General features: G+C 33.1%; 1 protein-coding gene across 1 annotated transcript; it reads right to left on the reverse strand.

Moving 5' to 3' along the window:
* Positions 1 to 11,708: 11,708 nt before the first annotated feature.
* LOC115976477 (beta-glucosidase 13-like) lies at positions 11,709 to 17,235 on the reverse strand. Its single transcript, XM_031097780.1, has 12 exons — positions 16,924 to 17,235; positions 16,722 to 16,832; positions 14,236 to 14,311; positions 14,066 to 14,143; positions 13,838 to 13,925; positions 13,510 to 13,729; positions 13,206 to 13,321; positions 12,880 to 13,100; positions 12,721 to 12,755; positions 12,517 to 12,622; positions 12,290 to 12,398; positions 11,709 to 12,114 (listed from the first exon to the last, which is right to left on the reverse strand). Exons 1-12 carry the CDS (start codon positions 17,212 to 17,214, stop codon positions 11,943 to 11,945), a joined length of 1,623 nt encoding a protein of 540 aa, XP_030953640.1. The 5' UTR covers positions 17,215 to 17,235; the 3' UTR covers positions 11,709 to 11,942.
* Positions 17,236 to 21,950: the final 4,715 nt, after the last annotated feature.

The raw sequence follows: 21,950 nt of genomic DNA on the forward strand, positions 1-21,950 counted from the left end.
CAACCAAAGCGTAAGCTCTACTAAGCTCACTTTAGTAATTATATATATATTAGCACAATAATTGTAAGCTTCAATGGTGATATTCAATTAATATTCGTACCCTAAAACAATTTTACAATTTATGAAAAATCATTACTTCATGTTTATGGTTCCTTTAACCATTAACATGATTTTTCTATAGAGGTGACATCACATGTCACATTTAAACAATAAAAAATACCCATAGTAATTATGCACATGAAAATACAATTTATAATAAAATAAAAATGCATAATATTATTGTACATTTTTAGATCCTTGTAAAACACAAGTTGTTTAATCTAATTAATTAACCTAGTGAATACTTAGGTTTTTTATTCAGATCTAGTTTAAAACAAAATAATCATATCATGCAAAGTAGCAGAAAATAAAGAACAAAATGATATGATGACCTAGGAAAACCAAATCGGTAAAAAACCTAGGGAGGGTTCAACCTAGCTATCCTCAAGGTAAAACAGATCTACTATGAAAGAATTGAAGTTTGTACAATAGAACTTAGACCACTAATATCTTATTGCTATCTCGAGTAGAAAACTTACTACCACGACCCCATGATAGCTCCGAGTCCACGGACTACTTCTTTCTTTGATCTACAGCAATCATAAGTTCTCTTACTTGTGACTTTGAGACTCCACTTAAAGCTTTTAGATCTTCTTAAAAGCTCTTTTTGTAGCAACTAAAGCGATCACCAAGTTCTTGACATGAATCTTGATCTTGATAACCCTAAGTGTGTATGAAGGTAAATGCCTCTAGATCTCATAAGAAATTCAACACACAACACATCAAAGATTTAGAGAGCTTTTGGGTACAAAACTCTGGATCTACAAAAAAGGCACAAGCTACACTCTAATCTCTCTCTTAAAAAGCCTTATAAAAATGTGCTTAGGGTTTCCTTTATATACTAGAAGAAGTAGATCTAAAACCCTAATACTTAATGGGCTTGAATTGTTGTTTGGGCCGACTTAAAATTCTGCAGATACATGTTTCGATCGGTCGAGCCTGTTCTTCGATTGATTGAGCCTTGCAGAAATTGAATAGTAATTTTCTGCAATTACTCGATTCCAAACTTACATTAAACCAAACTTTGAGCAAGTCTAAACCTAGACTAAATGTTTTGATCATGGTTTGCCAACATATACAAAGTGAAGTTTTAATACATTAGTTCCTAAAGTCTTAGAACCTAACAATCTCCCTCCTTTCACAATCCGTGAAAAAACACATTACGAAAAAAAAAAAAAATGCTCAAAGTAAAACAGCCCATTCAATTAAAAAGCCCTAAATACAATTCAACCTAAACCACTATCCATCAGTTGCCAAAGTAGACAGTAGCCATGACTGAATTAACTAATGAATTCCTGAAACACTCAACAAAACACATAAACGCATGTGTGGAAAGAAAGACATATAAACAATAAATAATCAAACTAAAGCAAATAACAAATATGCTAACTAACTCTCCCCCTAAGTTAGATACATCAAAAATTTTATATTCTCCCCCTTACAAAACAATTTTATCTTCCCCTAAACAAAACAAACATGATTCCCACATATTCCCACATTTCATCTAAATCTCCCCCTTTTTGTCACGTATTGACAAAGACAACTCAAACAAAGAGTAAATAGAAAATATATGCTATAGAAGTCAAGAGAAAATAGAGAATCAAGGAAACAAATGAATCCAGTTTTATAAAGAATAGAGGCAACTCCCACTATGAAGAGCAACAACTCCTTCTAAGAACAACAAAGGTTAAAAAAAAACTTTTCTCCCCCTATAAAAATAGGAAAAACAAAACAAGTTTTGGGAAAAATAGTTTTGGGAAAAATTTAGGACGTGGGGATAAATAAAAAGACACAAACCAAACTTAAAAATTAAGTTGAGGATACACATGAAAAAAATATTCTCTCTTTCAATAAATGCAAACTTGACACTATGTGACCCATAAACATATGCATGCAATGTGTTTAAGAGAAAATATTTGCACATTGATTATCCATCATATCTCTTAAGAAAAATATTTTCTGCAGTTCACACATAAAAATAGCATATACTAAAATGTACAAAGGACTCAAAAATTAATCAATCAATTTTTAAATCAAGTTGAGTACCCAATTTTGCAAAGTGTATGCATGTTATGTGTGAAAATAATAAGAGATATGATTGTAAAACTGTAAGATGGATACAGAAAACAATGCAATGCATGTGAATCCTAAACATAAATGATGCATGGAAAAAAATAGATTGGTCTAAAACTTAGAAATTGAAAATTTTCAAATTTTGATCAGTCGAGCATCGATCGAATACCAATCGAGCCAGGCTGAGAGCAATGATTAAAAATCAAGGGATTTTTGATTGATTGAAAAACACATTCGATCGATCGAAATTTTGGAAATTTTAATTTTTTTTTGAAAACTGCTTAAGATTATGCAGAAACAACTCAACCCAAGTAATTTCATGAATGAAATGTATGAGAATAAGTTTAAATGTTTTTCAAAAACATGAGTTTTCAACCCAGAACTTCAAAACAAGGTTTTTGATCATCAAAAACACAATTTTTTTGCCAACCCTTAAAACATATTTTGCATCAAACACCATAGAAAGCATTATTTTGGATGGACAAACCAAATCCACACACAATTTCATGTACTAAGTTTAGCAAAGAATAACTTGTGAAGTGTGTTCAACTAGTAAAAGTATGGGATATATGTGAGGTGATAAGTAGATAATAATCAATCACAATTTCTATATTATTCATCATATAAATTTGAGAATGACTATCACCTAAAGAGTTACATCATATAACTCCCACATCTCCTAGAAAACAAGCTTGTACACACCATTTTTATTTCATTGTGAAATTTTTATTTTTAGCCACATAATATACACACCAATTTTATTATTATTCCAAGGCTACACCTTATTTTTTTTTTTTTTTGTGCATGTACTACACTTTCTTGAGCACAAAATCATACAATAAGCACTAAGGTGTTCATGATTGGCTAGTAAATAGTTGTATGATGGTTATTTATACCTTTCTCTTAGGATTTTTTAGTCCTAACAATCAAAAGCATGTGACTTCAAAATCAAGATCATATGATTAAAAACTATAAACACTCCCACACAACATGCACTACATAGCTAAAACTAGCAAAGTGTAGAAAAATAAGCTCATCCAAGCTAAATAAGGTACATATTCAAGAAGTGCAAATATAATAGGCCAACCTCAATTACATATCCATGATGTATAATACAAAAGAAATAAAAATCTTTTGGTTTTAAAAAAATTTTATGACCAAAAACAAAAAGCACACATTGTGCTAGATGAACATTCCAAAACTATGCATGATAGTGCTAAACTAAGCTATAGAGGGTACACAAATAAGAAATATCAATTTCTTAATTAATCCTTGAGTACATGTACAAACTAGTACATACTCACAAAATCAGAAATAGTTTTGTACTTATATAACACACACTATTCAAGTTTCTCCACAATGTTAAGCATGTTCTAATCAAGAGAGAGATATCATAATTCATGTAATCCTCAAGAAAAATAAAACTAGACACAAAATAAAATATTTTTGTCTTTTTGAAAATTTTCAATGTTTTTGGATTTTTTTTTAATAAAAAAAACCTAAAAAAGAACCTAAAAAACAAAACAACCAAAAATAGAAACAAAACATGTCCACAAAAAATTGAAAGAATTAAATTAGAGACAAGTCAGCAATACTCATCTTAGAGAATCTTTTCTCACCCATATAGCACAAGTCTTCGACTTTGTAGGTGAAAATCCCTGAGAAGCAGAGTGTATTTGAGGGATTACACCAATCTTCTGAAAAAGTCTAAAATCCTACAAATTTCTTTCACAAGCCAACAAGCTTAAATTTTTCAAAAGAATATGAAATTTGTATGGACTTATGGTAGGAGAAATATCATCACATATCCTAGATTGAAATATAGAATTTTTAAATTTCAATTTATAAAAATTAGGATGAATGTGACTGGAGACACCACAAAAGTAACAATCAGGAACAAATTTAGGAACATCAGTATTCCTAACAAAAAATCTAGTCTTAGATTTTGATTTTTGCCTCAACAAAGAACAGTTTGGTCTAATATGACCAACAACACCACAAAAGTGACAAGTAGGCACAAAAACAGATTTATTATGCTCTCTAACAATAGGTTTAGACATAGGTTTAGTAACTTCAGCGTCTACATCAGAACTTTTACCTTTGTCTAACCTAACAAAATAAGTTTTTTTTATTTTTTTTTTATTTTTTATTTTTATTATTCCACTTGAAAAGAGGGATATAAACTTTCTTAGTTTTAGACTTAAGAGAAACAAAAACACTTTTGTTATCAACAGTAGGCTTGGTACTAGTCAAATTTTCAATTTTAGCTTTAGATTCAACTAACTCTTGTTCCAAGCTTTTCATCTTCTCATCTTGAGAGGAAATTTGATTTCTCAAAAATTCATTCTTTTTATTAGATTCATCTAATCTAACAACAATTTCCTCTTTTTCAAGATAAGCCAATTTTAACTCTTTCTTGAATTTCTTAGCAATTTTCATAGATTTCAATAGTTCCTTATGAAGAGTTTCACAGGCATCAATAAGATCAACAAAAACAACAGTGTCCTTTTTATTCAAATCATCATTGTTGGTTTTTAGACCCCTTAAAACACAATTGGATTAACCTAGTCAATTAGCCAAGTTGTTACTTAGTCCAAATTCCAAGTCTAGGTTATCACAATCAAACAATCATATCATGCATAGCAGCGGAAAATAAATAAGACAATGATATGATCACCCAGGAAAACCAAACCGGTAAAAAAACCTGGGGAGGATTTAACCTAGGTATCCTCAAGGTAAAAAGCAAATCCACTAGAAAGAATCGAAGTTCATACAATAAGACTTACAAGCCCCCACGCTCGACTTCTTATTGCTACCCACCAGTAGAACTTACTGACACGACCACGTGCAAGCTCCGAATCCACGGACTCTTTCTTTCTTTGGCCTTTGCAAAACACAAACACCCCCGTTTGTGACTTTGAGATCCCACTCAAAGGTTTAGCAACACAAACTCTCCTGTTTTTGACTCCAAGACCACCCTTGAAGGTTTAGATCATCAGCACCTTTGATGACTAGAGAAGGCAGCAACTTCTACAATACCGGATCTTGAGATTCTTCAAGGAATAGCTCCAGTAGAAGACATAAAAAAGCTTTCTAGGAACAAAACCCTAAATACAAAAGAGGCACATTCTTTTCTCTAATAAAAGCCACATAAAAACGTGCTTAGATTTTCCTTTATATACTAGGAGAAGTAGATTAGAAACTCTAATCTTTAATGGGCTTGAATTGCTGTTTGGGTTTCATTAAAATTCTACAGATACAACTTTCGATCGATCGAGCCTGTCTTTCGATCGATTGAGCCTGTCTTTCGATCGATCGAACCAGATAGATTATGAAATCTTCTTCCTGCAGCTTGTATGTTCTTGAATCTTGACTTGAATCACATTAAGCATTGTCTAATAAAACCTATAGATTCTAAGATCTATATTTAGACAAGTTTGTGTTCATGATTTGCCAATTGTTCTAAACATTTAGAACCTAACAATCATAATCAAAAATAGTAAGACACTTAAAATTATCCATGATAACAGGGATCAAGGATCAACTCTAGGTATAATAATCTAAATCAAGAGTTAACTTGTTTTAATACCACTTGTACATTTTTAGATCTCTGTAAAACACAAGTTGTTTAACCTAATTAATTAATCAAGTGAATACTTAGGTTTATTATTCAGATCTATCATGCAAAGCAGCAGAAAATAAAGAACACAATGATATGATGAACCAGGAAAACCAAACTGGTAAAAAACTTGGGGAGGATTTAATCTAGTTATACTTAAGTTAAAACAGATCCATTATGAAAGAATTGAAGTTTGTACAATAGAAATTAGACCATTAACATCCTGTACATTTTTAGATCTCTTAAAACACAAGTTGTTTAACCTAGTTATTTAGTCAAGTGATTAATTAGGTAAATTATTCAAATCTAGGTTAACACAAGTAAATCATATCATATAAACAATGCGGAAAATAAAGAACACAACGATATGATAACCCAGGAAAACCAAACTAGTAAAAAACCTGGGGAGAATTTAACCTAACTATCCTCAAATTAAATCAGATCCACTATGAAAGAATTGAAGTTTTTACAATAGTGACTTAGACCACTAACATCCTATTGCTACCTCGAGTAGAAAACTTACTACCACGACCACGTGACAGCTACGAGTCCACGGACTACTTCTTTCTTTGATCCATAACAACCACAAGTACTCCCATTTGTGTTTTCTTTAAACTCTTGAAACAGCAACTGAAGAGATCACCAAGCTCTTGACATCAATCTTGATCTTGATAACTCTAAGTATGTATGAAGGTAAACACCTCTAGATCTCACAAGAGATTCACACATACAACATATCAACAACCTCTAAAACGTGGTTGTGGTTTTTCCTTTTATACTTAAAAGCAAAACATAAAACCATAAAATTATATGGGCTTGGGATGAGTTGGAAAATTTGCAGAAAAAATAATCTGCACGAGTTTTGATTAATCGAGTCTAATTTTCGATTGATAGAGCCTTGCAGAAATTGAATAGTTATTTCCTACAATTACTTGATTCCAATTTTACACATAACCACACTTTGAGCAGCCTAAATCTAGACTAAATGTTTTGATCATGGTTTGCCAACATTACACATTGAAATTCTAATACATTTAAATTCTAAATACTTAGAACCTAACATATCCTATTACTTCCTCGAGTCGAAAACTTACTACCATGACCCCATGATAGCTCCGAGTCCACGGACTACTTCTTTCTTTGATCTACAGCAACCACAAGTTCTCCTACTTGTGACTTTGAGACTCCACTCAAAGGTTTTGGATCTTCTTAAAAGTTTTTTTTTTTTTTTTTTTTTTTTTTTTTTTTTTTTTTTTTTGCAGCAATTGAAGCGATCATCAAGTTTTTGATATGAATCTTGATCTTGATAACCTTAAGTGTGTATGAAGGTAAACACCTCTAGATATGACAACATATTCAACACACAGTACATCAAAGTCCTTAGAGAGCTTTTGGGTATAGATCTACAAAAGAGGCACAAGCTGCACTCTAATCTCTCTCTTAAAAAGCCTTATAAAAATGTGCTTAGGGTTTCCTTTATATACTGGAAGAAGTAGATCTGAAACCCTAATACTTAATGAGCTTGAACTACTATTTGGGCCGACTTAAAATTCTACAGATACGTGTTTCGATCGGTCAAGCCTGTTCTTCGATCGATCGAGTCTTGCAGAAATTGAATAGCAATTTCATGCAATTACTTGATTCCAAACTTACATTAAACCAAACTTTGAGCAAGTCTAAACTTAGACTAAATGTTTGCTTATGGTTTGCCAACATATACAAAGTGAAGTTCTAATACATTATTTCCTAAAGTCTTAGAACCTAATAATTATTTTTGAGGGCACATAATTTTAACACAATGACCATGCCAGAACCATGAAGAAGCATGGATTATTTTTATAGCTGTTCAGGAATTGCAAGTGGAAGTACAGTACTAAGTACAATATGCAATGAAGAAGATGAACAACGAGACTGAATCCACATTATTACAAAACAAATTCAAAGAGAACTAGTCTCTATTTTAGCCACATCTCAAACCACGGTGCTTGGAATACTCCAAAATCGATAAGGTTCGAATTTTTTCTACTAAGAAAGTTGGAACTAATGGTCACATTGGCCTGCAACTCTGCATATATATGATATATCGGCTAATTAGCTAGCCAAGAAGACCTTGAGCCATTTCGCAGACTTCTTGAGGATTCTGTCCAAGTTGTTGAGGTAATCAGTGTAAGCACCGCACAGTGTAGCCTGACCCTATTTCCATGCAGTCCATTAAAGCCCACACGAAGTATCCATTTACGTCTGCTCCCTGTCTGCACTCAAACAACAAACAATCTTTATGACTTTGTTTGTTGGGACAAACTTTTTAACTTTATGGTCTTATTTATGCATAATATTGGTGCCATCAAAAGAATATGTGACAATTAATTAGTTGCGATTGGCAGATTATAAAGCGGAACAAAATTAGTAGGTAGCACTCAAGAACATACTTCATGGCTACTGAAATGGCATAAAGATGGGCAAGAATATGCTGAATCCGAACATCATCTTGTAATGCATTATAAATGCAAAAAACGTGGAACTCTTTCCTTTGATAAAATAATGATCACACATTTATAGTTTCATCTACCCCACCCAACTCCATTTCCTTTATCCAAATACAACTACTGGTCTCTGTGTTTTAAAATTCTTATTACACTCTCCTTGCCTCTTTTTTGCTGCAAAAAGCAAATATGTGAAGGTTGAAGTTTCATGAGTAATTCACCTCAGTCTCAGAATCATCAAAGGTCACCTTCAGTTTTTTCCCCCTCTCTCTTCATTGTTGTAGAATTTTTGGTTATAATTGATGCCGTGAGTTAGAATAGAATCAGTGTAACTTAGGAGAGTTAGGACATTGCTACATGTAATGATAAAAAAGAACAAATTCATTCCGGCATATGCTACCTTGTTGTGAGTCTTGTCAGGAACGGACCTATGATTTCTTGTTGTTACTCACCCACGGTGCAAAAAACATTGTTAGATCATAATAGGCGTAGAATTTATACAGTTTTATCTAAAAATGACCTATATTAGATTGTGTATAATTGTGTAAATTTAAAATTTTTTTATAATAACCGTGTAAATTTACACTAACACTATTTATTTCGTATTTCATATTTTTTATGTTTATTCTTTTTTCTTTTTCTTTTTTTTATTTTTTATTTTTTTATTTTTTTATTTTTTTATTTTTTTATCTCAAGATGTATCTCGAGGTAAAGAAAGAGAGTAGATGATAATTGCGTTAAGTGAAAAAAGAGAATTAGCTAAAAAAAACAAGAAAATTTGATGTTTTAATGAAATGTAGTGTAAAATAGATAATCTGATGTGGAGTGTTTTGATAATTAAATATGTAAAATAGAAAAGGTAGGTTCTTATACTAAAATAGACAAATTTTTTTTTTTGTAAGAGTCGATGCGAATGTCCTTACCTACCTACTACCAACATTTAGTGGCAGCTCTAGGATTTTTTGTCTAGGGGGTCAACAAGAAGATAAATCTTAAATAGAAAATGAATCTTTTGGTCTACGATATTTCTTTATTACAAATTTGTCCAAATATTCTGTTTGAAGCTACTGCATTTATACACATTAGGATTTTGTAATCAAGTACTTCCTGATCTTCATCATTTATGAAGTGAAGAACTTTGCAGCCAACAACAATCATTCAAATTGTTGGAGTTAGTCTTGTACTGGGATCCGTGCAAAGGAGTTAATCACAGATTGGAGATTTATGCAATAAAGGAAAGAAGACTATTACAATATCAAGTCTAATTGGATATTGGAGTGAAGATTCAACTGTAGGTTGGTATTTTGAGATAGGTTAGGGTAGTGGTAAGATTCTTCATACTTGTAACTGCTTGATTATTGATTAGTAGATTCTTGGGAGTGGTGACCTTAAATTCATTCAGTGGGATTTTGCCTTGCTAGAGATTTTTCCCATTTGTCAATAAATCACCGTGTCAATTTAATTTCCGCTACATTTAGTTTATTTGGTGATTTGCTGGTGCCTCAATGATTTGCATATAATATGACTTAATTAGTCAACTTGAGTAATTGAATTAATTAATCGGGGTCAATTTATCTTAACCCAACAGAGATATTACACCCCTTGTCTGCTTAAGGCCCTTCCTTTCCAATCTCATATTTGTTTTCTTCCTCTCCCTCCAAATACTCCAAAAATCTCTTTCTCTTTCTTTATCCATTTTTCCTTAAATATTAGTATCACCTTGCATATCCCCCCCCTTCACTTTCTCTCTCTTTTGGACTTTACGTAACAAAATATCTTCTCTATCACTTTTGCTTCTACTTTCAAATTAAAAAAAAAAAAATTATCTCTTTATTATTCCCAGAATCTTCACTTTGCTTCATTTTTAGACTCTGATTGTAGTTATCACAACTCCGTCTGTACAACCAAAGCGTAAGCTCTACTAAGCTCACTTCAGTAAAATATATAAATAAATATATATATATATATATATTAGCACAATAATTGTAAACTTCAATGGGGATATTCAATTAATATCCGTACTGTAGAGAGGGAAAATTCCCGACTTATCACAAGCTGACACATCACATTATCAAGTCCACAAAATACAGTCAATTACAAAGCACCACGTACTGCTGCTAGGTTTTACTATCACTATTCAGAAGCCAATAGAAATTTGCCAAGTGTCATGCAAAAACCAATCACGCATCAGCGCACGTGTAGGCGATGACTCAAGCAGCCTTGCATGTGTAAGCGATGACACAAATAGCTTCGCACGTGTAAGCGATGACACAAGCAACCTCGCACGTGTAAGCGATGACACAAGCAACCTCACTCGTGTAAGCGATGACTTAAGCGGACCAATCAGGCTGTGACATGTGTCACCAATCAAGCTCCGCCACGTGTCGCTCATCCACCCCCAAACTCCTATAAATAGAAGCCTTCTTGAGACATTTAGGAGGACCAGAATTGAAAAGTGAAAAAACTCTGCTGGAATCAAGCCCTGAAGCCTCCAGGAACTTCAAGAACTTCAACCCCAAAATCGGAGAACATTCGAAGCAGAATCATCCAAACCATCTGCCTAGATCCTAAAGTTTGAGGGAATCAAACTCAAAGTTCCGAAAACATCAACAAATCATAAATCAATGAAGCTCTACGGATTCAAGCTTCCAAAACCCCGAAGAACTTCCACCATAAACCCTCAAATACAAAGAACATTCGAAGAGGAATCATCCAAATCATATTCCTAGATCTCAAAGTTCACTGGAATCAAGCTCAAAAGCCTCCAGAAACCTCAAACAACCACAAATCAGTGAAACTCCACGGATTCAAGCCTCTAAAGCCCCGGAGAACTTCCACCACAAACCTTCGAAGATGAAGAACATGAAGAACGTGAAGAACAAAGGATTTCTAACAAGCTCATAGCCAAAGATTCATTGTAATTCTGTTCCAAAAATCTTCGATCCATTCTTCAGCCAAATTGAAGTACATTGGGTGTTCGAGTCAAAATCACATTACTACAAATCCAATCAACAAATCTTTGAAGGAGATCGAATCAGAGGATCAATCTTTTGTAATCACAGAGAATTGTACCACACAATCATAAATACAAATTCGCATTTGTGAAACTATTTTACTTGTTTGATTTATTTTGAAACGAGAAATTTAGTCGCTTACACGTACCATAAAACAATTTTATAATTTATGAAAAATCATTACTTCATGTTTATGGTTCCTTTAACCATTAACATGATTTTTCTATAAAGGTGACATCATATGCCACATTTAAATAATAAAAAATACCCATAGTAATTATGCATGTGAAAATGTAATTTATAATCAAATAAAAATGCATAATATTATTTTCGAGGGAACATAATTTTAACACAATGACCATGCCAGAACCATGAAGAAGCATGGATTATTTTCATAGCTGTTCCGGAATTGCAAGTGGAAGTACAATACTAAAGTACAATATGCAATGAAGAAGATGACCAACGAGACTAAATCCAAATTATTATAAAACATAAATTCAAAGAGAACTAGTCTCTGTTATAGCCGCATCTCAAACCACGGTGCTTGGAATACTCCAAAATATATCGATGAGTTTCAAATTTATTCCACTAAGAAAGTTGGAACTAATTGTCACATTGGTTTGCAACACTGCATATATATGATATATCGGCTAATTAGCTAGCCAAGAAGACGTCCTTGAACCATTTCGCAGACTTCTTGAGGATTCTTTCCAAGTTGTTGAGGTAATCGGTGTAAGCAAGTCCGAAACGCACTTTGTAGCTTGACCCCACTTCCATGCAGTCCATTAAAGCCCACATGAAGTATCCATTTACGTCTGCTCCTTGCCTGCAGTCAAACAACAAACAATCCTTATGACTTTGTTTGTTGGGACAAACTTTTTTTTTATGGTATTATTTATGCATAATACAGGTGCCATCAAAAGAATATGTGACAATTAATTAGTTGTGATTGGCGGATTATAAAGCGGAACAAAATTAGTAGGTAGCACTCAAGAACATACTTGATGGCTTCTGAAATGGCATAAAGATGCTGAAGAATATGCTGAATCCGAGCATCATCTTGTAATGCAGTCTCTACTGGAATAGTATCATCTCGTAACTCCGGATATCCTGTTCCAAGGCATATACAATCATATCAAGATAAAAAAAAAAAAAAAAAAGATTTTGTGATGTCTTTTTTTGCTTGATGAATATGAAAAAGAGGAACTATTTTAATTAAAGTACTAACCATTCTCAGTAACAAAGAACTTAGGTTTGTTGTATGCATTTAACATATAAACCAATGCATCGGTTAACCCTTTTGGATAGATATAAATTTCACTGCTGCCTGGTGTCTGGGTTAACAATGAAATATCATGTTCTTAGTCGATGTCTTAAAGTCACTGGGTTTAATCAATGTGTAAACGATAGATTTAAAACAAAACAGTCTTACCGGTGGACCAATGTCATCCCCAACTTTATTCTTAACTGTGACAAATGCAACAAACAGGAAAGATGGATTAGATATTCCTAACTATCAAAACCAGATTTAGGCTAAATTCAATTGCATGCTAAATTAAGCTATTTTGCAAATGAAACCTCAAAAGTTTACCTGAGACTGTAGCAAACTGATAGTCAGAATAGGTAGAAAAGGTTGCATCTTTATCAAATGCTACGGCAGTTGCGTATCTGGATGTATAATAATTGACACCAATAAATTCGAACGATCCTTTAATTAAAGTCTTCTCGTCATCTGTGAATTCTGGAAGTCCATCCCTTACCAAAGCCTTCATGATGAATGGGTAATCTCCAAACACTAATGGTTCCAAAAACCTGTTCATACAATAGGAAAAAAAAGAAAAGGAAATTAGACATAATTTTTTAGTCAAAAGGATTTGATTATGTATGTGTTTTATTGACAATGATAAATTTTCTAACCATCCAACCAAGAAGTCAAATGCTCTCTGGGCTGCATCTTGATCCTGAATTGTATCTGAAGCAGGCAAAAACCATTCTGTCACTAGCGAAATGCCGATTTGTCCTGCTTGGACTGACTATTAACCAAAAAAAAAAAAAAAAAGGTTATATAAATAATGTTATATAGAAATAAAAATGCAAAACTAGTTATTCTAAAGCAAAATGGGTGTCAGCTTATGATTGGCCTGGTGGAAAATGCTGCAAAATGAAAAAAAAAAGAGAAGAAGATGAAGAAGAAGAAGATGATGATTTAATTAGATTTCACCTGGTATGTGTCTCTGTAGAGTTGTACAGCTGTGGCATGGGCTAATATAATGTGATGGGCACAAAGGAATGGATCTGTTGCAGCATTTTGGAGTGCGTTGGTCGCATCGATTTTATAACCGTACGGCGCCCAGATTTGTGGCTCATTGATAGTAATCCAGTGCTTCACTCGGTCACCAAAATATTGGAAACAAACATTGGCATAGGCTTTAAAATCATCCCTATCAATAGTAAGGTGGCAACCAACTATATTGATTAATATCTCAGGAAACTTTGATAGTTATAGTGATTAAAATAAGACATCAAATACTGGAAGAACTTGAACCTACACAATTTGGCTGCTCCAGAAGCCATTGTATTTGTCTCCCAGTGCTTGAGGTAAATCGAAGTGGAACAGTGTCACAAATGGGGTTATCCCTGCATGGGAAATTCAGAGTCTAGCTCATTTTTTTGAGTAGTTGAAAAGAAAACTGGTTTGAAACTGTAGGAACAAAAACTTATTGTCCATTCATCATGAATTAAGCACAACTAGGGTTGAAAAGTAAATTGATTCATACCATTTTTTATAAGTTCATTTATAAGATTGTTGTAGAAATTGATTCCCTCTTGGTTTATTCCACCATCTACAGTCCCATCTGCATGTTGATTATGAAAAAGTACATAAATTTCATATTTTCTAAAATAGTTGGCTTGTTTGGGGTTGGGTTGTTTAGAAGAAAAAAAGTACCAGGCAGAATTCTTGACCAGGAAATGGAGAATCTGTATGTGTCTGCCCCCATATCGACCAGCACTTGCACGTCATCCTGTGTTGTGAGCCAGTTAGAAAAAGAAAGAAAGAAAAAAGCACTATATTTTTTTTATTTTACAAATTAGTGACAAGAAGGAAGTTGTATTTATTTGGCAAAAATATTGACCTATTTGCATGAAGTTTGTACTTTATCCATAAACTTTAACAAGTTAATTTTCAATTTTTAAACTATTCATTCTCAAAAAAAAAAAAAAAACTTAAATTATTGAAAATATTATACTTTATTTTAAGATTATTATTATTTTTTCACTAGCTTGAGGGCAAAAATATAAGAATAATAAAAAAAAAAGATTTTTCTTTCAACAACTTAGGAATGAAATAAGATTATTTTTTTTAAGTTTTAAGACCAGAAGGTGTAACCTTATTAACAATTTAGAGAAGCAAAGGAACGTTTTTTAAGGGTTTGGGATGAATATTGAAATTCATGCAACTTTTAGGTATAAAAATAACACTTTAACCCATTTTTAAATTCCTTTTGATATAGTGTTGTGTTACAAACTTATTTTCCAAAATATAATCCTAGAAATATTACAAATTTTACTATATGACTTTTACAAACTAATGTGTCATCAATCACAAAAATATAACTCAAACATTAAGTTCTTTTTATCAAAAAATCTAATATTCATTTATGATATTGTTGAAAACCACCAATCACATTTATTATTATATCAATATATAAAAGTTCGTAATATCTTTAACATTTTCCTTTATGAATTTAGGTTGTAAAAAAAAACTTTGATCCACGAAGAAGGGGGAAAAAAAGAGACAATTTTCCCCTGCAGTTATTATTATTATTATGTTTTTATTGTTTCTAAATCTTTATTATTGTTATAAAGCAGATCAACAATCCTACCAATGCATAAGAATATTTTCCTAATTTGAGATTCATGATTCAATTAGGTATTTTCCTTTAAAGATTTTAGGGCAAATTACAGTATATCCACCTGAGTTCACCTCAGTTAGTCTTTTGTAACCCACATTTGTTAAAACAAGAATAAATATGTATTTCTACGCTCATTTTATGTCTCTCTCATCTCAAAACATAAAAAATATAAATAAAAAAAGAGAAATAAAGATAAAAATACTAATGTTATAAAAACATTTAGAGGTAATTATACCCCCTTCACTTGAGGTTTGGATGAATGACTCCCCACGCCAACTTTGAAGGAAAAAAACACTCCCCTCTCTTGAGGTTTGAAGAAATTAACACTCATCATCCTCCATTTATATTAATAACGAAATATTTCAAATTTGTCTCTTTATAAAAGTTTAACCATGATTAGTAAAAACATAATTGATAAATATAGAATAAAAATGCCAAATTTATCATGTACTAAAACACTTGTAACAATAAATCTTTCCATAACCCGTTTATAAATATAAAAAAGAGAGTAAAAAACATGCTTAATATTTTAAAATGCACTTTAATTAAGTTTTAAAAGCAACCCTCAAAAGCCAAGCTCACTCTCCAAGGCCACAACCCACAGACCCAGTAACCCACTCGTTTCTGCTCTAGATTGAGTCCCAAGTACTTGATGTTTTGGGGATTTGATTCAAGTGTCTTGCTACTGTGGTTGGGATTGTTGGCTGGCTGGGTTTGAAGTTGTAAGGTTGTAGACGGAGTAGACGAGATTTGGAGTGGCTCAACTGTGAACCCTGTGAAAGAGAGAGGACTGTTTGTTTCTCGATTGGGAAGATGTGTAGGTTTTTTTTATGGGTGAGATTTTTATCGGTTACACAAAATAAACATAGGAACCAAAATAGTGTAGATGATTAGTCCTTGCTGAGCTACAAATTGAAAGTCGGTCATCATGGGTTGTTCCTGCCAGCTTGGTCATCATGGTTTGTTGTTGATTAGATGACCGCGGGTTGCTAGGATTTTTGTCTGCGTGTTCTTGTCTTCTTGAGGCAAACAAGCAGTGGAGAATTTAGATCTATTAAGGTAATGTGATATTAATTAAATACACAATTACATTTATAAATTATAATATCAATTTGAATGATGTAATAGGTACATTTAAATAAAGATAATATATATATATATAATATTATATTATATATATAAAATATATATAATATAAAATATTAGAAAAAGGTACCAGCAATCAGTCAAACATGAACTGATGCAGTGGCGTCATCTACAAGCACTAACAAATTAAACACTATTTCAACTAAATAGAGAGACTTTACCAAGCAGGGGAGATCTCAGCAGATAACAAAGCAAAACAGAGAGAAAAGGAAAGAGAGATTTACGACAACAACAAAGCAGATTGTTAAGTCGTTGATGTGTGTAGAAGGGATTTTTATTTTATTTTATTTATTTTTTATTTTTTATCCAAGTCTTTTTGTAGAATTGGTTTTATATCATTTATTGAGAACTATGTAGCAATATTCATATATACTTTGTAACGATTGTATGAATCAACTGCAACGTCCGTGATTCCAGTACTATCTTGGATATTACGATCCCAGGTCGATGGTCCTCTCCCTCCTTCATCACCTTTTCCTTCTGTCTGTACCATTTCATTACATGTCAGTTATATATGCAAAGCACGTATTCTATATAAATGAATGTATGTGTGTTTATAAGAGAGAGAGAGATACCTGTAAAGCAGAAGTGGAGCAACCAAACTTGAAGTCAGTAGCGAAGTCTTTTCTTGTTATTTGGTTGGCTGGATTTGTTTCCTCGGTTTGGTCTGTGCTGGTAGTTTTATCAGTAACTGATGTTGGTGGAACAGAACCTTTCCAACATCTAATGGTAAGCCTCAAACTCTTGTTCTCATTTCTCAGAGATGGGACCCTCCGACTTGCTCCAAAAATGGTAGTTTCTGATTTCTTCAAAGAACCCAAACCAGCAATCGATGGCCTCATTGGCAATGCAAGGTTAAATGCCATGTTGAGAGAGAGAGAGAGAGAGACAGAGGAATTTGGTATAGAGCGAGAGAGAGAGAGTGCTTAGGGATTTATAGCTGGGGGAAATGACTGTTGCCTCCTTCTGCACAAGATCAACAACGATCTTCGCATCTAACTCACGTGTTACATGTTTCTCAAAAAAAAAAAAAAAAAACACTCACGTGTTACATTTGTTGCCTGCATGTTTACATGACTGCTTTTGAGTTTTCGTTTGGTAATGACTTTTAGGTGATGTTTGGATAACGTGTTGCGTTTGTTAGTTTGCACGTTTTGTGTTTTCCTCCTCATTATTTTATTTTATTTTATTTATTTTTTTTTTTTTTGGATTTACACACGTTTCAGGGAATGTGGTTATTGTTTATGCACTATTTCATGAACAGCAATCACAAATGTTGACTTTTTTACGGTGAATAGTACATTTGTGCACTGTTCACGGACCCACAAATTTCACTTTTCAACAACTTTTTCATTAAAAATGGGTCTCACGACACTATTCACACATTTAAAAATTATTTTGTTACAATATTTTCAGTTTTCAATTTCAGCAAAATAAGTTCTATCCAAACAGACCCTTAATTGGCTCACTTTTCCACAACTGTGGGTCCTTAGCTTGTTTTGGTCAGAAATCACTACTTTGCAGGTCTTATCCTCATGATTTTTGCTTACTTTTTAATTTTTTTTTTTTAACAGTAATTTCAGAAAAAAATAATAAATTTATTTTATTTAGTTTATTGCTTTTATTTATAACATTTTTAGTAAAAAACTAAATAAATTGTTCCCAAATGGACACTTAAGCGTTTTACATGTAAGAGTAGGCAAATACAAGTGTAAGTGAATATAATGCAAGAGTGAAATAGTGAAAAATGATATGTATAGTAAAGTATATGTAATATTTTTAGTATCAGTAAATAAATTTTTTTTTTTAAAAACTCTTTTTTTGTATTATACTTGAGCGTGATGAGATTTATTATGGAGTATTTGATAAAATACTTTTCTTGATTGTCAAATTTATTATTTTGACGAAATTTTTGCGGAGAGAAATCTCAACAATTGGTACGGGTTTCTTCCGGAGGATCTAATGAAAGGAGAAAATGCCAGCAACTCAGGTTTCGTATACATTCTCAAGAAATCTCAACAATTTCAACTATGAACTGTGGTGGTCATGCATGAAGTCATACTGGAAAGAAATGATTTGTGAGAAGTTACGTGCTGAGAAAGCATGGCCCCATCAAAAAGCTCTTTACTTGCTCAAGCAGTACATGGAGGATAATATGCTAATTCACATATATCAAATACAAATATAACAAAGTAGGCACGGCTCACAGTGTCACACGTTAGAGTGGTGCTCATGAGGTACCAATTCAACAACTCATCCTGTTTCATTTCAAATTAATGGAAAAAAAATTGTTAAAATTTTAGTGTTTGAATTAAAGACTTAAATTTCGGCTCTTGCCTCTCACCTCACAAGAACTTTGTACTTGTGAAATGACCATTATATCAAGTGTGTGCGGTGTTGATTATGGTTATAGTGTTAATATCTTACTCTATTTGACAAAATTTAATGTATTGTCCTAGTACGTAGTTGATAAAAGCTCTGCTGTGGGAAAATATTTATTCAGAGTAGGGTCCACTTGGTTGGAATGGTGGAAAATTAGAAGCATAGAAAAAAGGGGAAGGGATAGAAAAATGAGAGGATGAAAAGTATTTAGTTTTCTATTATATGTGCTTGGTTGGAAGGATGAGAAAGTGGAAAGATGAAAAACTTATTTGTTTGGTTAAGAAGAAAAATGAGATGATAGAAAATGAAGTTGGTATAAATCAGTGTTGGAGTCAGGATTTTAGTTTAGAGGGGGCAAAATTAAAAGACAATATTAAAAGTGAAATTAATCCAAAAAATATTAATAAACAATAATAACAAAATAAATAAACAATTGTAAGAAAATATGAATATATTTCATAATATTAAAATAAATAAACAAAAATAACCAATTTATAGCTACTAAAAAATTTACAATCTGATGGAGTAAAAATGTGATTAGTGGTACTTAAAAAATATAATGAATAAATGTTTGAAATTATTTTTTGTAATTGGTGACATGCCAATTTGTAAGACATAAGTAGTAAAATTTGTAGTATTTCTAACATTATTCAAGGATAAAATGCTGTAAAAAGTATCATAAATAGTGAAAATTGTGTAAATAATGATATAAATAAAAAATAGTGAAATAAGTGCAACATGTAGGACAAGACAAAAGCTACTTGTAAAAATAGTGAAATTGGTGAAAAGCTTACATGGTTTGGCATTTGAGAACTTTTTTTCCTTTCTTTTCTTGTTTGTTAAAGTCACTTTTAGCTAAGTAGAAGTCATTTTTTTTCATTTTTTTTTTCATCCATGTCAGTAAGTAATTACTAAAAATCAGTGTTATGAATACCATTTCAAACTTTGTTTCAGTTTGTCCATTGGAATGAAATATTTCAGTACCGGCCTGTTTTCTCGTATCGTTTTGGGGGTTACCGACTCCCCCCCCCTGCCCCCAACCCACACACATCAACAAAATTTCCAAAAGATAATAACTAATTACCAAAGCATATACAAATAAGTAAATGATTGGGTGCCTTTTTTAATTTTTATTTATCAAGGTGTAGTGCCATTTGAAAGTTTTTGACTGTTAGCTCATGTAATAGGTTGACCGGTGGATCACGTGGCACTTTTTGCTATAAATGCAAAAAATGTGGAACTCTTTCCTTGATAAAATAATGATTACATATCACCGCACACCTTTGGTGCGATGATCACTCCATAAATATAAGTATTTGTAGGACGAGGGCCGGAGTTCAAGTTTTCAGGAGGGAGTATTCACCCTGAAGCGTCAGAGCTACTCCTTGAGGAATTACATGAACGGATTTATGGAAGCCATACCGGAGGCAGATCTTTGTCTCACAGTGCCATCCCTTAGGGCTATTGGTGGCCAAATATGCAGAAAGAAGTGCAAGAATATGTGAGGAAGTGTGATCAATGCCAAAGATTTGCACCAAATATACACCAACCAGGAGGAGTCCTTAACCCCCTATCTAGCCCTTGACCATTTGCTCAATGGGGCTTAGACATCGTTAGCCCTTTCCCCAAGGCAGCCGGGAATAATAGATATTTGCTGGTCGGCATGGACTACTTCACCAAGTGGGTTGAAATGGAGTCTTTGGCAAATATCAAGGACGTGAATGCCAAGAAATTTGTTTGGAAAAACATTGTCACACGATTCGGGGTCCTTTGTAATCTCATCTTAGACATTGGCCATCAATTTAATAGCAAATCTTTCAGGAGATACTGTTGTGATCTTGGAATTACAAACAGGTATTCCACTCCAGCTTATCCCCAAGGAAATGGACAAGCCAAGGCTGTAAACAAGGTCATAGTGAACGGAATCAAGAAGACGATAGATGATGCGAAGGGAAGATGGGTAGAAGAGTTGTCACATGTCCTCTGGATGTATAGAACTACACCTTGCAGGTCAATGGGAGAGACCCCCTTTTCAATGACTTACGGAGCCGAGGCTGTCATTCCTTTAGAAATTGGCTTCCCAACGTTAAGGACCAGCTCATTCAATTTGAGTAGTAACAATGAGTTGCTAGAAAAGAGCTTAGAGTTTATTGAAGAAAGAAGAGAAAGTGCAATAGTTCAATTGACATACTACCAACACAAACTCAAGCAAGGTTATGATGCCAATGTAAAGCTGAGGCCATTGGTGCCTGGTGACTTAGTATTGAGAAAAGTTCTAGGTACTGCAAAGAACCCAGCATGGGGAAAGCTGGGACTTAATTGGGAAGGGCCATATCGCATCACCGCGGAAGATGGTATAGGAGCATATTTTCTGGAGGACTTAGATGATCATGTAATACCACGTCCTTGAAATGTAAACAACCTGAAAAAAGGTATTATTATTAATGAAAGCTTCCTTTGTCAATATGTTCATTTGTTGTATAAAGGTATTGTACTTCCCTTTATCAAATCTTTATAAGTGATTAAACAGAACCTTAGTCATGCCTGGGTTCTCGGATCAGATGCTTTGGGGAAATTAACATTCTATGACATCTTTATAAGTTATTAAACAGAACCTTAGTTGCTTTAGGGAAATTAACACTCTATGATATCTTTATAAGTGGTTAAACAGAACCTTAGTCATGCTTGGGTCCTTGGACCAGATGCTTTGGGGAAATTAATACTCTTTGACATCTTTATAAGTGATTAAACAGAACCTTAGTCATGCCTGGGTCCTCGGACCAGATGCTTTTGGGAAATTAACACTCTTTGACATCTTTATAAGTGATTAAACAGAACCTTAGTCATGCTTGGGTCCTCGGACTTGATGCTTTGGGGAAATTAACACTCTTTGACATCATTATAAGTGATTAAATAGAACCTTAGTCATGCCTGGGTCCTTGGACAAGATGCTTTGGGGAAATTAATACCCTTTGACATCTTTTTAAGTGCTTAAACGGAACTCTGGTCATACTTGGTCCCTTGGATCGTATACTTGGGAAAATTAACACTATAACGTCTACTTATTTTTCACTAAGTGTTAAAACAGATCTAGGATTATATCCAACTCCTCAAATAGCTGGCTTTGTGCAAGCTAAAGTCCTTAATTATTTACCCAAGTGTTGGGCAGAATGAAGAATATCTCCCCCTTTTATTTTTTATGAAGTTTATTACTTATCTT

The sequence above is a fragment of the Quercus lobata genome, chromosome 2 (genome assembly GCF_001633185.2).
Source record: "Quercus lobata isolate SW786 chromosome 2, ValleyOak3.0 Primary Assembly, whole genome shotgun sequence".
NCBI classification, from domain to species: Eukaryota; Viridiplantae; Streptophyta; class Magnoliopsida; order Fagales; family Fagaceae; genus Quercus; species Quercus lobata.

What these genes read in the sequence shown, in the direction of transcription:
- LOC115976477 (XM_031097780.1), bottom strand. Translation starts at nt 17,214, where the DNA reads ATGGCATTTAACCTTGCATTGCCAATGAGGCCATCGATTGCTGGTTTG. An exon ending in CTGGTCAAGAATTCTGCCTG is followed by an intron (nt 14,144 to 14,235) that starts GTACTTTTTTTC and finishes ATCAACATGCAG; the next exon opens with ATGGGACTGTAGATGGTGGA. An exon ending in TTTGACTTCTTGGTTGGATG is followed by an intron (nt 13,101 to 13,205) that starts GTTAGAAAATTT and finishes TTGTATGAACAG; the next exon opens with GTTTTTGGAACCATTAGTGT.